This window comes from Plectropomus leopardus, chromosome 16 (assembly GCF_026936395.1).
Source record: "Plectropomus leopardus strain MGB_pleo_1.0 chromosome 16, ASM2693639v1, whole genome shotgun sequence".
Lineage (NCBI taxonomy): Eukaryota > Metazoa > Chordata > Actinopteri > Perciformes > Serranidae > Plectropomus > Plectropomus leopardus.
Window position 1 is genome coordinate 24,904,549 of NC_142191.1, and position 17,331 is coordinate 24,921,879.

The following is a 17,331-nucleotide window of genomic DNA, read 5'->3' on the forward strand; positions in this document are numbered from 1 at the left end:
GATGAGCTCTGACTCGCTCTTCAGAGGCAGCCATTGTACATCACGTTTTAACATACTCAGAAACAAACAGGGAATGTCATAGTTACACAAAACACAGTGCATGAGTGTTTATGGAACACTTTTTTTATTTGCAGATTACCTCATTCTCAGTCATAACAAAGAGACTCACTTATGGCTGAAAGATACAGTGGCTTAAAAAAAAAAATAATAAAATGAATAAAAAAAATATGTTTGAACGGTTTACAGCAGTGCAATGAATTAAAAGTAAAGCCTAGTTTTTGTTTTTTTTTTAACAATATTTTTTATTGAAAGTTCAAGTGCATATCAATCAAACTTTATATTAAATGTACAAACATTTTCATTTATATCCCCTCGAACGGACATTCATTCACACAGAAAAAAAAAAAAAAAACATAAATAAATAAGAGGCAGAATCATTCCATAATCTGTTCAGTCAACATTATCTGTTTCATTGGTCAGGAATGACATAAATGAATCCCAAATACAAGCAAACTCCTCCTGTTTACCTTTAACAATGTATGTCAATCTCTCCAGTCCAAGACAAGTCATCAACTCCTTCTTCCATATTGCCAGTGACGGTGGTTCTACATTTTTCCAATATAATGCAATCACTCTCCTTGCATGGAGAAGTCCAAAGTCAATCATTTATGATTGCTTAGTTGTTCTGTTGAAATCCTTGGGGAATATTCCAAGTATACAGATTGTTGAAGTTAGAGGAATGTTACACTTAACCATTTGTGATAATCATTTAACTACATTTTCCCAAAATACCAAAATCTTAGAGCATTCCCATAAGCAATGAATCAATGTCCCCTTCTCGGTCAAACATTTAACACAAACATCAGGAATGTTAGGGGAGATATGATGAAGTTTTACAGGGGTTATATAAACTCTCATTAACCACTTATACTGAATCAATTTTAATCTTGTGTTAATTGAATTCTTTTGCGCTTTTAAACATGCTCTTCCCCAATCTTCTTCACTAATATCTTTTTGTGTGTCTGTTCTCCAAGCATTCAGTTTATCTGATGCTGATTCAGTTGAGTACTCCGCTAACAGATTATAGAATCTAGATATGTGTTTTTTACCATTCAAATTATTAATCACCGTTTCCTCAATAATCGATAGCGGGGGTGTGGCCATGAATGTCTTATATTTTGATGCTATAAAACTTCTTAATTGCAAATATTTGAAAAAATGTTTTTGAGGTACTCCATACTTTTGACAAAGTTGATCAAATCTTAGAAGGGTACCTTCAGAATAAAGGTCCACAACCATCTTAATTCCTTTCTCTGTCCATAATTTGAATCCTCCATCCTTCCTACCAGGTTTGAATTGTTTGTTGCCCCAGATAGGAGTAAATTGTGACAAAGTTATTGTTTCATCAACAAAGTTATGTGCTGCATACCATACTGATATTGTATTTTTAACAAAGGGGTTTTTTGTCTGTTTTTTCAGTGTCTTGATGTCTGAGGAATATAAATACTGCTTTATGGACAGATCTGACACTAATTTTTGTTCAATACTTACCCAAACGCGTGGCGTGGATGAAGAAAAATAGTACATTGCAGAGCTTAGTTGGGTAGCCCAATAATACCATTTCAGGTTTGGGACCCGAAGTCCTCCCCTTTCATAGGGTAAAAATAATAACTTGAGTCGGAGTCTACCATTTCTATTGCTCCAAATGAACTGGCTAAATATACTATCAATTTTTTTATAGACGTTATTTGGTAATGGAAGTGGGAGTGCTTGAAAGAGATATACAAATTTGGGTATAATAGACATTTTAATAAGATTTATACGACCAATCATTGATATCGGCAATTTAGACCACCGGCCCAGTTTTTCTGTCACTTCATCTACTAGAGGGTCATAGTTTACAGGGACAATGTCGCCAACTTTTGGGGCAATCCTTACCCTGCGTACCCACCAAACGCGATGAAAATTATTTCATCGCGCCTCAAATTAAATCGCGTCGCGCCGGACGCTCCAGTTTTGACGCTCGTACAAAAACCCCAAAATGGGACTCGACGTGCGACGAAATTGCGCCACGCGTTGAGCCCGCCCAAACAACAACATTTCTTCCGCCATTTCATTCTCTCGTTGACCATGCCTGAGATAACCACAATCGCTGCACTGTACCTGCTCTGGAGAAGTTCCCAGCGTCGTCTGCAGGAACACCAGGACGTCCATACGTCAGCACGTCGATGACGATCTCAACGCTGATAGACCGTTGCGGCGCGTCTTCACGCGACGACGCCGCAAAAGTTCAATTATTTCAACTCGAGCGTTGGACGCGCCGCACAATTGCGTCCATTGCGTCGCCCGGCAAAATGACGCGTCAAATCGCGCTATACCATCGCGCTATATATTAAATAATGCTATACCAGAAATAACGTCGGTTTTATGTGTTGCACCACAGAAAATAATACAATAAAATAATTTTGTAAAATAATCTGACTTTTATCATGTTCTCTTATTTGAATTTCTGAACCCATCTAAAGATTTGAACCATTCCTTAACTTTTCAGTGTAACATTTAGCAACACTATCACAAAGAAACAGTCTTCATAAGTCTCTGTATATTGCTTATGATACCTGACTCAGCTGTTGTTTTTCCTCTTGGTGTGTTCAATGTCCAGCGTAACTCCAGGAACTGTGATCACATCCGTGTGAACTGTACAGTCTTTATGCAGGTCGTGTTATGTCCTGATGGAACCTCTCGGCTTCTTGCGGTGTTGAAAAGAGATGGATTCTTCCATTGTGAAGCACTCTCAGTTTGCAAGGATTATGATGAAATCCTTGAAAGTTCCCCATGGCCACGAACTGCTTCACAACTGGGAGAAACTCCCGCCAAGTACGGACCGTTTCTGCAGACAGATCCTGAGAGAAAGAGAGCTTGCCGCCGTCGTGCATAATTTCTCGCTTCCTTGCTTCGCGAAACACGAATTCCTTCTCCTGAAATTTCAAAAAGTGGACAAGAACTGCTCGGTTCTGGTTAGGTTTGGCCGGTGCCAGTGTGCGATGAACTCGCTCCAGAGTGAAAGTTTTATCAGGACAGCCGAGCCACGGCTTGAAAATTGTCGGTGCGTTTGTGGGGTTTTTCAAAAGTTTGTGTTCGGCTGTGTGGAGCTTTCAGGCTACGCCACCATCGGCCAGTAAAGCCTAGTTAGTTTAAAAGTCATTATATTCAGTAACTGGTGAAGATGGAGATATTGTGAGAGAAAAACAAAACAGCAAAATTAACAAAACTAGGAGATTAAAAGATTAAAATACTCCGGCAAAGCTTTACCTTAACAACCATTGAGAAAAATCTTCAAATCAAATTTAAAAATTAAAACTGGAGGATCATTTAGACTTGAAACTATTCAAATTTATGTGACACTTTTTTTTTCTTTTTTCCCATGAGTTGATGCTGAAATTGTTGATCAGCGGAGTCTGATAGTAGCAGAAGGTTTGCCAACGTTTTCGTAGGCAACTGTACCTTCATCCTCACCATTATGCACCTGTGAAAAACAACACAACATAGTAAGATACAGTGGAAACAATAAATCACCATAGTTGTGGCAGCCACTTAGATTCAAAATAATACAGCCAGTACTTTTTAGGTAAATGCCTCAAACACAAGTGTGCGATTATTCAGCTTTAAAACTCACTGCATTGTCATCCATCTGTGTTTTGTTCCCTGAAAAGAAAAAAAAAACAGAGTCGACTTTAGTTTTCAAACTGTAACTTCAGGTTGATCAATCTTGTTTATAAAAATAACATCTTTGGAGGCTCTCACCTTTACTTCTTATCCATATGTTCACCACCACAACACTTAATATGAGTGTTGCTAAACCTACAAACACATAAATGAACCTCCACCAACCTGAAAATTAGAAGAAAAACATTTAAAACATTTTGGCTGCAGTTTTCTATTCCATTCAAAATGCTGCAGCTTTAAGAGAATCGACATTGCGATTCTCTGATTAATGTGAAAATGGGATGCCATGCTTACTGAAGACACACTGGATACACTGGTACAAGGCATGGATATATAGTTGATAATTTACTTACTTTTATACTAGTATAGTATACTTTTATACTGATACTTTTTGACTTTTTGATTTTTTTTAGAGCAAATCTGTTGTTTAACTACTTTCTATCCATCTTTTATGTCTATCATTATTATTATTTTATGTTCATAACTCTAATATTGTTATTATTATTAGTAGTAGTAGTGGTGGTAGTAGTACTAGTACTAAAGTGCTCATTTTAGCATATCAAATTTAAAATATCACAAAAAAAGAAAACCAACTAGTGCTGACTCACACTGGGTCTTTCTCATAGTGTGACTGGTATACTGGGTAAACCAGAGTGGAGAGTCATGATTTCTTAAATGGACAACAAGTGGCTGTATTATATTAGCATATCATAAAGTAGAGATACCATAAGCAGACAATGTGGGAAAAGAAGTGAATATTTACAGTAATAATTTTAACCAAAATATTAAAATCACCTCAAAATACAGCAAAAACAATAAAAGGACTAAACCAGTTTACAAAGTGAGTTGGAAAAAAATTTCTTCATTAGGGCCTAGATACACCAAAGCATCAAATCTGGAAAACACAAAAAAGTTTCACTCTGAAGTAATTTGGCAACATGATCACAACCTCTAACAGAGCGCTCTACAAATTTAAAAGCCTCCACTTCCAAAAGGCAGCCGTTATCAGGATGACAATGACGGAAATGCTGCGCGCAGGCTAATCGACATTATTAGTTTTTAAGGCATATTTGTCTCCTTCCACTCTATCTTTCAAAAAGTGGGCCCAATGTAAAAACTTTCACATGGGCATGCAAGGTGGTTCACAAATTAAATAGAGTTCAAATTAATAACATGTTTTCTTTTACATGTCTCCTTTGTCTTGAGGTCTGCAAATCCCTTTTACTCTATAATGCTGGAGCAATGATTTCAAGTGGTTTAGTGGATTTCCACGAAGTCACAGGTGCTGCAGTATCCCATAAACTTAATTGATGTATACCAGGCATCAGCTGTAACACACAAACCAAAATGCCAATAAACGATTCCCTTTTCTTTGTCACCTCATTAATGCTTACAACTATTCACAACACTTCTTGCAACGCACAACACACCTGACTGCGATTGCCCTTCCTGTATAAATGCAATCCCATTTTAAATCACTGCCACCCTGTGTACTGAAAGTGTATTACAACAATAATACATAGCCAGTGGCATCTTAACTGAAAGATAAGTGTGTGTGAAATTGTCCTTTATAAAAGGTAAAAGGTAGATTTATTAGTCATTTTTTAAGCAAAGTTTAAAGAATGAAAATACACTATGGAGCAGGTTCATGAGGAAACAAGAAAATCCTCTGCAACATTTGAAATTGACCATACTATTTTTAAGTGGTGGGAATGGAAAGACCAATAGTGCAGTATGTAATTTATAGTCATTCCCTTTACAGAAGTTTAGATCAAGGAGATGGATCCTCTCTTTGGAGTGTTGAATAGATAATTTAATGTTTTTTAAAAGCACCATTAAGATCATTTAAGTCTATCAAGTCATTGTGGCTACCACTGATGAAAAGGAAATTACCATTAATGCCTTTAAAGAGAGTCATAGCAGAATCAACACAAAATGTTCTTGCTCTTTTTATTTATGCATCTATTTTTTTATCCAATGGATTGATGTTAAATTTTTTTTGTGTTTATTTATATCATAATTTCATTGTATCATTGTATCTTTGACAATATTGTTTTACAAACATTCATGCCAATAAAGCAAACTGAACTAAAAACTGAATTGAACTGAGAGAGAGAGAGAGGTTAAGTTACTACCTTTTTTCACTGCAGTTGTTGTATTGTCTGTAATAATCTAACTGGTAAACTTAAAATGTATTAAATAAAACCGAATGTACCTGTTTTCTCAAACGAGGACGGAGGGTCAACATTATACAGCTGCTCTTTTCCATTCTTTTTATTGATCACTTTGCACTTCAATAACTCGCAATATTTTGACTTCTGATGAAGATGAGGAGTGAATGTCACAGTGGCTGAGCAGGTACGCTGTGATATCGCCACTTCATTGTTATTACCGTCATACAACCACTCCACTGTGTGTTCACATGTTCCATATGTGAACACAGTGCAGTACAGGATGATCTTGTCATTGTCATTATGTTCAGTAACTGGTGAAGATGGAGATATTGTGTGAGAAAAACAAAACAGCAAAATTAACACCATCACCGAAAACATGATTATTATAGTGCTTCACTATATTATTTAAAGAAGACAGATTTAGCTGAAAACACTATGATGTAAATACTCACTGTTGATAACAGACAGAAAAACTGGAAGATCTGCACCCTGTTTTTTTCCTGAATTGTTGAACTGTCTGCAGGTGTAACGACCGACATCGTCACGTGTGACCTTCTTTACAGCCAGGAAACAGTTCTCTGTAACACTCAGTCTCTCTGATCTAGCTTTGGAAATATGATTTTTAATCTTCCCATGAGTGATCAGCTCTTCTGCCGTTACCTTATCTAAAAAAGTGGACAGCCAAGTAGTGCCATTACATTTGTCCTGATTTATTATCACATTTTCACACGGCAAAGTAACTTCATCTCCAGCTCTGACGGTAAAGGAGGAATTTTTTTGTCCAGTTACCACTGTTGAAAATGAGAGAAAATATCAATAAATAATCACGATAACAATATGCCCTTTATGTTCATATGATTAAGGACAATCTTAAATATACAACAAACAAAAGCAAATGTTCCTTTTACAAGAACTGACACACCCTGTTAAAAACAGATGGCAAACTTATTGTCTAATTAAATAGTATCAGTAATGTTTCTTTTAGTCGTGTGTGTCATGTTTGTCCTTACCTGTAAACTGAATCAACAGTATCAAAAATAAAGTCATTATTGTCCACTTGTACTGAACCGTCTTGCCTCTCCGTCTTTATCAGTGGTTCTCATCTGTCGAAGTGTCTGACCTAATGCCTCTTTAACAGAGACACAGCATTTACTTCCTGTTATTGTGCATAGTGTGAATATCTATTCCTTATTAGGACTTAAATATCTCCTTTTTTTTACATAGACAGATCAGCTTTTCATCTTTCTGAATTTCTTGTTAATATAAAAACAGCCAAAAAGCCAAATTTCGTTTAGCGGTGAGATAAAAGACATGTGACAAGTTCAATATCGAGAAGCTTCGGGTCAAATTTCTCCCACATAGGGAATCTTAATGCTATCAGGTAATAACTAAGCCTTTGTTTTTGGAGTTGACCCATCCACCAAAACCACAACACATTTCCCTTTCCTGTGTGGTGTTTCAGAGTCAGTACTTCTAGAATTACATCCTGTATTCATGCATATACTTTTGAAATATATATATATATATATATATATATGTGTGTGTGTGTGTGTTTGTGTGTGTGTGTATTTAACTTTTGTACACAGTGATCGCCTAGTATTTACATTATAAGAATAAAGCCTAAAAACACAAAGAATTGAAAGTTTAGGAGAGGAGGTTGAGCTAAGTAGATGAAAAATGCACCTGAATTCCTAAATCTTAATTTGCTGCATGAAATGTTAGAAGCGTTAGAATAATACAGGCTGTTGATTTTTTTTTTTTTTTTAGTGACAACATATGAAGATGAGGATTGTCACAGTATTCGCTTATTCAATACTTTTTTTTCAAATTACATTTGTGACAATTGGGTCTATGATGTCCTTAAAAGAAGCAGCAAATGGGCTACATTATCATTTAAGCACCAAACAACATCAAAAAGGTACATGATCTCAGACAAAGCATTATGAATACCTAGGTGATTACTACACAACCTAAGTTAGAAGAAAAATAACAACAGTGACATCAAGTGGTGAAACCATCAACTACAACATAGAATAATATAATTGCAGGCTATTCTAATATTGTGCAGATAAAACTATAACATAAAGCCGTTAAAATGTTAGTTAACTGGGCTGTGTTTGAACCTACACATAGCTGCTGTAAGCACTTACAGTCCTGCATCGTATCATGAATAATTCACTTAACATAGAAAATAAGAAATATTATATGTGGAAAATAAAATTCACTTTTAATGGTAAAATGCAAGCTACAGTCATCCGAAACACAATCCTGTAGACACTCACCATCCTTTGACCAGGTAAATCAAGAAGCCTCATCAGGGATCAGACATCTCCCTGAAGCACATCTGAATAAAAAAAAAAAAAAACAAAGAAAGGAAAGGAAATATGTTCTATTCAGCTTTGCCAAAACATCAACTAAGACTGCTCAGATGCTTATCTATACAGAGGTTTGTAATGTAGCTGTCCATGGTGCTGAAATTGATAATAGGTCAGGGACAACCTTGTTTAACCGTTTGAGGCTCTGTTATATATTTTAAACTGGGTTTTAAGCTGGGTCACTAGGTTGTGACATTTGTTTTACTTATGAGTAAAACAAATGTCGCAACATAATAATTTATACAGTTAGACTCATCACACAGTCCACTTTTTAAAACTGTTGCTTGATTGTTTGGTTGTTGTTAGATGTGGATTCTGGGACACCAATTAGGTGTCAAAGTTGGTACGACCATTCATTGTGCTCAGAGGATGAATGCTAATGAATTTGGTGATCTGGTGTTTTTCTGGCGCCACAACGAGGCTGAAAATTGTTGTTTTGAATTAACTGTCTCTATTATCATTGTGGTACAAACATTCATGTCCATCCCAGGATGACTTGTAATAATAACTCAGTTCTTTGCATTGTAACAAAATACCTGCAAAACTATTAAGCTTCAGCTGTACTTTGTGTTTAGAGCTAATTAGCAAATGTTAGATGATAACATGCTCAATGAAGATGGTTAACATGATACACATTATATCAGTTTGGCCTCACAGAGCTGCTAGCATGGCTGTAGACTCTTAATCTTGTTTTTAATTATTTAGTGAGCAACATCAGAAAGTCAGGATTTCACAGCAACCTGAAAAAAATCCTGTGAAATTATTTCATCAACTGTATGGTCACCTGTAATTTCCAGCTATCTTATACAGGCTAAAACACAGTATTTTTTGTTTTTTTATGTTACGCTATAAATTGATTTGTACATTTAAAATGAAAAAGTTCTAACTGAAATGGTCTCACTTTTCTCTGATCTTCATCAAGTGAAAATGACGTGGAGATAGTGTGAACGTGTTACCTTTTCCCTCATGTAAGCTGTTTCTTAATAACCTTGCATCTATGTGATGTGCATATAATTACTCTTTTTCAAATGTCTCCATCCACCCACCAGCAAAATGTGTCAGGGTCACCGTCACCACGCCGAATGCAAAAACATTGGGGAAAAAAAAATCACACTGACCTGCTGCAGCAAAACCTTTACAGCAAAAGAAAGACAGTGAATTATGACCCTTTCCAATCATTCAGCTGTTTAATATGACAATAAACTCCCCTCCTTACAAGTTGCCTTTGAGCACTGAAAACATACATACATGGGACACATTAACATTGATAAACAATATAACAGCATCGCAACACATAACCCAGCAGTAGTACATTTATCACTGAACACAGTTAAATGCCTGACAGCAAGTTTTTTGTGCTAAATGTAACCTTAACCTAACACCACCTTGTCCACCTTGAAACTGTATAGATCCTCTGTGCTGCCAGAGGGAAGATGTGTGTGAAACATTCATGTTTTCACAGACATTGATGTACACATGGCACGTTCGCAGACACATACAATCCTGTGGTGGTAATTCTAGTTTAAAGCATGACCATGATTGTTCCCTCACCTTAACTGCATGTTTCACTAGCAAGGACCACACCTCAATCGGAAATAATTTTAACAATTTATTGACGTGAATGTAGATTTGGTGTAAACATTGATGTTGGATTATTGGAATGGATGGTTGAGTGCGGTGTGGGGAAGCTTCGGTGGGAATCTGCCGTGGCTCCCGCCAAGTACGGACCGTTTCTGCAGACAGATCCTGAGAGAAAGAGAGCTTGCTGCCGTCGTGCATAATTTCTTGCTTCCTTGCTTCGCGAAACACGAATTCCTTCCCCTGAAATTTCAAAAAGCGGACAAGAACTGCTCGGTTCTGGTTAGGTTTGGCCGGTGCCAGTGTGCGATGAACTCGCTCCAGAGTGAAAGTTTTATCAGGACAGCCGAGCCACCGCGGTAGCATGTCGTTGACAAAATCGAAGAGTGGCTTGTTTCCTTCAGCTCGTTCACGTAGGCCAAAAAGCCGCAGATTCTTTCTTCTGCCTCGGTTCTCCAAATCTTCTGTTTTGGATTCTAGATAGGCGATTCGTTTGGTGGCTGAGGCTAGCGCTTCTTCAGTGTGTTGCAGCTTGTCTTCTGTTGTTGCTATACGTGCTTCTGCCTCTCCAATGCGTGTTGTATTTGCAGCCACGTCTTGTTCCACGTCTGAAAGTTTGCTTTCAATTGCCGCGATTGATGTTGCCACATCCGACAAGCGGTTATCAATGTTGTCAAGTTTTGGTCCAAAGTCCGAACGGAGGGACTTCAACTCTGCTAGCACATCAGCTACGTTAGCCATGTTGCTAGTTTCGTTAGCTACTGTCGTCACCGGAGAAGTTATCTCAACGATATTTGCCTTGCGTGCTCTGGTGAAAATTTCGAAGGGTTTCGTTTCGGATGGTTCTGACATGTCCAGAGCCCCTCAGTTTGCTTGAAAATTGTCGGTGCGTTTGTGGGGTTTTTCAAAAGTTTGTGTTTGGCTGTGTGGAGCTCTCAGGCTATGCTGCCATTTTGGTCCCTCCGGCCAGTAAAGCCTAGTTAGTTTAAAACTCATTATATTCAGTAACTGGTGAAGATGGAGATATTGTGAGAGAAAAACAAAACAGCAAAATTAACACCATCAACGAAAACATGATTATTATAGTGCTTCACCATATTATTCAAAGAAGACAGATTTAGCTGAAAACATCATGATGTAAATACTCACTGTTGGTAACAGACAGAAAAACTAGGAGATTAAAAGATTAAAATACTCCGGTAAAGCTTTACCTTAACAACCAAGAAAACTGGAGGATAATTTAGACTTGAAACTATTCATATTTATTTGACACTTTTTTTTTCTTTTTTCCCATGAGTTGATGCTGAAATGGTTGATCAGCGGAGTCTGATAGTAGCAGAAGGTTTGCCAACGTTTTCGTAGGCAACTGTACCTTCATCCTCACCATTATGCACCTGTGAAAAACAACACAACATAGTAAGATACAGTGGAAACAATAAATCACCATAGTTGTGGCAGCCACTTAGATTCAAAATAATACAGCCAGTACTTTTTAGGTAAATGCCTCGAACACAAGTGTGCGATTATTCAGCTTTAAAACTCACTGCATTGTCATCCATCTGTGTTTTGTTCCCTGAAAAGAAAAAAAAAAACAGAGTCGACTTTAGTTTTCAAACTGTAACTTCAGGTTGATCAATCTTGTTTATAAAAATAACATCTTTGGAGGCTCTCACCTTTACTTCTTATCCATATGTTCACCACCACAACACTTACTATGAGTGTTGCTAAACCTACAAACACATAAATGAACCTCCACCAACCTGAAAATTAGAAGAAAAACATTTAAAACATTTTGGCTGCAGTTTTCTATTCCATTCAAAATGCTGCAGCTTTAAGAGAATCGACATTGCGATTCTCTGATTAATGTGAAAATGGGATGCCATGCTTACTGAAGACACACTGGATACACTGGTACAAGGCATGGATATATAGTTGATAATTTACTTACTTTTATACTAGTATAGTATACTTTTATACTGATACTTTTTGACTTTTTGATTTTTTTTTAGAGCAAATCTGTTGTTTAACTACTTTCTATCCATCTTTTATGTCTATCATTATTATTATTTTATGTTTATAACTCTGTATGTATGTATATATATGTATTTGCATATTCGTGTGTATGTGTATATGTACATATGTTTCTATGTGTGTTTGTATGTATTACACACTGTTTTTATCTTTTACTGTATTATTTTATTGTCCTGTAAAGCACTTTGTTACTGTGTTTCAAATACTGCTATAACAAGTTATTCTAATATTGTTATTATTATTAGTAGTAGTAGTGGTGGTAGTAGTACTAGTACTAAAGTGCCCATTTTAGCATATCAAATTTAAAATATCACAAAAAAAGAAAACCAACTAGTGCTGACTCACACTAGGTCTTTCTCATAGTGTGACTGATATACTGGGTAAACCAGAGTGGAGAGTCATGATTTCTTAAATGGACAACAAGTGGCTGTATTATATTAGCATATCATAAAGTAGAGATACCATAAGCAGACAATGTGGGAAAAGAAGTGAATATTTACAGTAATAATTTTAACCAAAATATTAAAATCACCTCAAAATACAGCAAAAACAATAAAAGGACTAAACCAGTTTACAAAGTGAGTTGGAAAAAAATTTCTTCATTAGGGCCTAGATACACCAAAGCATCAAATCTGGAAAACACAAAAAAGTTTCACTCTGAAGTAATTTGGCAACATGATCACAACCTCTAACAGAGCGCTCTACAAATTTAAAAGCCTCCACTTCCAAAAGGCAGCCGTTATCAGGATGACAATGACGGAAATGCTGCGCGCAGGCTAATTGACATTATTGGTTTTTAAGGCATATTTGTCTCCTTCCACTCTATCTTTCAAAAAGTGGGCCCAATGTAAAAACTTTCACATGGGCATGCAAGGTGGTTCACAAATTAAATAATTTCAAGTTCAAATTAATAACATGTTTTCTTTTACATGTCTCCTTTGTCTTGAGGTCTGCAAATCCCTTTTACTCTATAATGCTGGAGCAATGATTTCAAGTGGTTTAGTGGCTTTCCACGAAGTCACAGGTGCTGCAGTATCCCATAAACTTAATTGATGTATACCAGGCATCAGCTGTAACACACAAACCAAAATGCCAATAAACGATTCCCTTTTCTTTGTTAACTCATTAATGCTTACAACTATTCACAACACTTCTTGCAACGCACAACACACCTGACTGCGATTGCCCTTCCTGTATAAATGCAATCCCATTTTAAATCACTGCCACCCTGTGTACTGAAAGTGTATTACAACAATAATACATAGCCAGTGGCAATCAATAGCCAGTGGCATCTTAACTGAAAGATAGGTGTGTGCGAAATTGTCCTTTATAAAAGGTAAAAGGTAGATTTATTAGTCATTTTTTAAGCAAAGTTTAAAGAATGAAAATACACTATGGAGCAGGTTCATGAGGAAACAAGAAAATCCTCTGCAACATTTGAAATTGACCATACTATTTTTAAGTGGTGGGAATGGAAAGACCAATAGTGCAGTATGTAATTTATAGTCATTCCCTTTACAGAAGTTTAGATCAAGGACATGGATCCTCTCTTTGGAGTGTTGAATAGATAATTTAATGTTTTTTTAAAAGCACCATTAAGATCATTTAAGTCTATCAAGTCATTGTGGCTACCACTGATGAAGAGGAAATTACCATTAATGCCTTTAAAGAGAGTCATAGCAGAATCAACATGTGTTTTTCCTAACGTCAGTATTTCCATCCAGCATCAGTCTAACATTCATCTTAGGCTTCATAAGAAAAAAGAGCAAGAGAGAGAGTGTCACAAACACACACACACACACACACACACACACACACACACACACACACACACACACACACACACACACAACACAAAATGTTCTTGCTCTTTTTATTTATGCATCTATTTTTTTATCCAATGGATTGATGTTAATTTTTTTTGTGTTTATTTATATCATAATTTCATTGTATCATTGTATCTTTGACAATATTGTTTTACAAACATTCATGCCAATAAAGCAAACTGAATTAAAAACTGAATTGAACTGAGAGAGAGAGAGAGAGAGAGAGAGAGAGAGAGAGAGAGAGAGAGAGAGAGGTTAAGTTACTACCTTTTTTCACTGCAGTTGTTGTATTGTCTTCTCCTGCTGATGTGCTTCCTTTTTGTTGAAAATGACAAAAAAATAACAAAACACAACAAACTGTGATTAAATACTGAGGAGACTAAACAGGAAATAATAATCTAACTGGTAAACTTAAAATGTATTAAATAAAACCTAATGTACCTGTTTTCTCAAACGAGGACGGAGGGTCAACATTATACAGCTGCTCTTTTCCATTCTTTTTATCGGTCACTTTGCACTTCAGTAACTCGTAATGTTTTGACTTCTGATGAAGATGAGAAGTGAATGTCACAATGGCTGCGCAGGCATGCTGTGATATCTCCACTTCATTGTTATTACCGTCATACAACCACTCCACTGTGTGTTCACATGTTCCATATGTGAACACAATGCAGTACAGGATGATCTTGTCATTGTCATTATGTTCAGTAACTGGTGAAGATGGAGATATTGTGTGAGAAAAACAAAACAGCAAACTTAACGCCATCACCGAAAACATGATTATTATAGTGCTTCACTATATTATTTAAAGAAGACAGATTTAGCTGAAAACACTATGATGTAAATACTCACTGTTGATAACAGACAGAAAAACTGGAAGATCTGCACCCTGTTGTTTTCCTGATTTGTTGAACTGTCTGCAGTTGTAACGACCGACATCGTCACGTGTGACCTTCTTTACAGCCAGGAAACAGTTCTTCGTAACACTCAGTCTCTCTGATCTAGCTTTGGAAATCTGATTTTTAATCGTCCCATGAATGATCAGCTCTTCTGCCGTTACCTTATCTGAAAAAGTGGACAGCCAAGTAGTGCCATTACATTTGTCCTGATTTATTATCACATTTTCACATGGCAAAGTAACTTCATCTCCAGCTCTGACGGTGAAGGAGGATTTTTTTTGTCCAGTTACCACTGTTGAAAATGAGAGAAAATATCAATAAATAATCACGATAACAATATGCCCTTTATGTTCATATGATTAAGGACAATCTTAAATATACAACAAACAAAAGCAAATGTTCCTTTTACAAGAACTGACACACCCTGTTAAAAACAGATGGCAAACTTATTGTCTAATTAAATAGCATCAGTAATGTTTCTTTTAGTTGTGTGTGTCATGTTTGTCCTTACCTGTAAACTGAATCAACAGTATCAAAAATAAAGTCATTATTGTCCACTTGTACTGAACCGTCTTGCCTCTCCGTCTTTATCAGTGTTCTCATCTGTCGAAGTGTCTGACCTAATGCCTCTTTAACAGAGACACAGCATTTACTTCCTGTTATTGTGCATAGTGTGAATATCTATTCCTTATTAGGACTTAAATACCTCTTTTTTTTTACATAGACAGATCAGCTGATCGCCTAGTACTTACATTATAAGAATAAAGCCTAAAAACACAAAGAATTGAAAGTTTAGGAGAGGAGGTTGAGCTAAGTAGATGAAAAATGCACCTGAATTCCTAAATCTTAATTTGCTGCATGAAATGTTAGAAGCGTTAGAATGATACAGGCTGTTGATTTTTTATTTTTTTTAGTGACAACAGATGAAGATGAGGATTGTCACAGTATTCGCTTATTCAATACTTTTTTTACGAATTACATTTGTGACAATTGGGTTTATGATGTCCTTAAAAGAAGCAGCAAATGAGGAAGCTGCAAATGCAATTGTGCAACTATGGCCCTAAAATACAGCTAAGAAAAAGCTCACGATGATGTTTGACACCACACCTAAACCCAGAAGTTAGTCAAACTCCTCGCCCACCACATTTTGACGCCTGAAGCCACTGGTGCAATGTTGTCATAGTGGGAATGAAACTGCAATTTTATTTGCTTCTGTATGGGCTACATTATCATTTAAGCACCAAACAACATCAAAAAGGTACATGATCTCAGACAAAGCATTATGAATACCTAGGTGATTACTACACAACCTAAGTTAGAAGAAAAATAACAACAGTGACATCAAGTGGTGAAACCATCAACTACAACATAGAATAATATAATTGCAGGCTATTCTAATATTGTGCAGATACAACTATAACATAAAGCTGTTAAAATGTTAGTTAACTGGGCTGTGTTTGAACCTACACATAGCTGCTGTAAGCACTTACAGTCCTGCATCGTATCATGAATAATTCACTTAACATAGAAAATAAGAAATATTATATGTGGAAAATAAAATTCACTTTTAATGGTAAAATGCAAGCTACAGTCATCCGAAACACAATCCTGTAGACACTCACCATCCTTTGACCAGGTAAATCAAGAAGCCTCATCAGGGATCAGACATCTCCCTGAAGCACATCTGAATCAAAAAAAAAAACAAAGAAAGGAAAGGAAATATGTTCTATTCAGCTTTGCCAAAACATCAACTAAGACTGCTCAGATGCTTATCTATACAGAGGTTTGTAATGTTGCTGTCCATGGTGCTGAAATTGATAATAGGTCAGGGACAACCTTGTTGAACCGTTTGAGGTTCTGTTATATATTTTAAACTGGGTTTTAAGCTGGGTCACTAGGTTGTGACATTTGTTTTATTTATGAGTAAAACAAATGTCGCAACATAATAATTTATACAGTTAGACTCATCACACAGTCCACTTTTTAAAACTGTTGCTTGATTGTTTGGTTGTTGTTAGATGTGGATTCTGGGACACCAATTAGGTGTCAAAGTTGGTACGACCATTCATTGTGCTCAGAGGATGAATGCTAATGAATTTGGTGATCTGGTGTTTTTCTGGCGCCACAACGAGGCTGAAAATTGTTGTTTTGAATTAACTGTCTCTATTATCATTGTGGTACAAACATTCATGTCCATCCCAGGATGACTTGTAATAATAACTCAGTTCTTTGCATTGTAACAAAATACCTGCAAAACTATTAAGCTTCAGCTGTACTTTGTGTTTAGAGCTAATTAGCAAATGTTAGATGATAACATGCTCAATGAAGATGGTTAACATGATACACATTATATCAGTTTGGCCTCACAGAGCTGCTAGCATGGCTGTAGACTCTTAATCTTGTTTTTAATTATTTAGTGAGCAACATCAGAAAGTCAGGATTTCACAGCAACCTGAAAAAAATCCTGTGAAATTATTTCATCAACTGTATGGTCACCTGTAATTTCCAGCTATCTTATACAGGCTAAAACACAGTATTTTTTGTTTTTTTATGTTACGCTATAAATTGATTTGTACATTTAAAATGAAAAAGTTCTAACTGAAATGGTCTCACTTTTCTCTGATCTTCATCAAGTGAAAATGACGTGGAGATAGTGTGAACGTGTTACCTTTTCCCTCATGTAAGCTGTTTCTTAATAACCTTGCATCTATGTGATGTGCAT

General features: G+C 36.3%; 2 protein-coding genes across 5 annotated transcripts; both read right to left on the reverse strand.

Annotated features, from left to right (window-relative positions):
* Window positions 1-444: 444 nt before the first annotated feature.
* On the reverse strand, window positions 445-7,228 carry LOC148186905 (uncharacterized). The gene is made up of 6 exons (XM_088089159.1): window positions 6,911-7,228; window positions 6,353-6,691; window positions 5,942-6,211; window positions 3,805-3,891; window positions 3,677-3,705; window positions 445-3,526 (listed from the first exon to the last, which is right to left on the reverse strand). The coding sequence occupies exons 1-6, from the start codon at window positions 6,945-6,947 to the stop codon at window positions 3,449-3,451; spliced, it is 840 nt and encodes a 279-aa protein (XP_087945285.1). The 5' UTR covers window positions 6,948-7,228; the 3' UTR covers window positions 445-3,448.
* Window positions 7,229-9,871: 2,643 nt separating this feature from the next.
* LOC148186906 (uncharacterized) lies at window positions 9,872-15,275 on the reverse strand. 4 transcript variants are annotated; one of them, XR_015779071.1, is made up of 8 exons: window positions 15,121-15,275; window positions 14,563-14,901; window positions 14,152-14,421; window positions 13,978-14,025; window positions 11,527-11,613; window positions 11,398-11,426; window positions 11,065-11,247; window positions 9,872-10,861 (listed from the first exon to the last, which is right to left on the reverse strand). XR_015779071.1 is itself a non-coding variant. In XM_088089154.1 (7 exons), exons 1-7 carry the CDS (start codon window positions 15,155-15,157, stop codon window positions 11,170-11,172), a joined length of 888 nt encoding a protein of 295 aa, XP_087945280.1. In that variant the 5' UTR covers window positions 15,158-15,275; the 3' UTR covers window positions 9,872-11,169. The 4 variants fall into 4 exon arrangements, 3 of the variants coding, with proteins under 3 accessions (XP_087945280.1, XP_087945281.1, XP_087945282.1); XM_088089154.1 differs by having other exon boundaries at window positions 9,872-11,247; XM_088089155.1 differs by having other exon boundaries at window positions 9,872-11,247; window positions 11,343-11,426.
* Window positions 15,276-17,331: the final 2,056 nt, after the last annotated feature.

Excerpts from the sequence above, each read along its gene's own strand:
- LOC148186905 (XM_088089159.1), bottom strand. The coding sequence starts at position 6,947 with ATGACTTTATTTTTGATACTGTTGATTCAGTTTACAG. Across the intron at positions 6,212-6,352 it reads TTTTCTGTCTGTTATCAACA|TTACTGAACATAATGACAAT; the intron begins GTGAGTATTTAC and ends CATCTTCACCAG. Across the intron at positions 3,892-5,941 it reads GTCCTCGTTTGAGAAAACAG|GTTGGTGGAGGTTCATTTAT; the intron begins GTACATTCGGTT and ends TCTAATTTTCAG.
- LOC148186906 (XM_088089154.1), bottom strand. The coding sequence starts at position 15,157 with ATGACTTTATTTTTGATACTGTTGATTCAGTTTACAG. Across the intron at positions 14,902-15,120 it reads ACTGTTGATTCAGTTTACAG|TGGTAACTGGACAAAAAAAA; the intron begins GTAAGGACAAAC and ends CATTTTCAACAG. Across the intron at positions 14,422-14,562 it reads TTTTCTGTCTGTTATCAACA|TTACTGAACATAATGACAAT; the intron begins GTGAGTATTTAC and ends CATCTTCACCAG.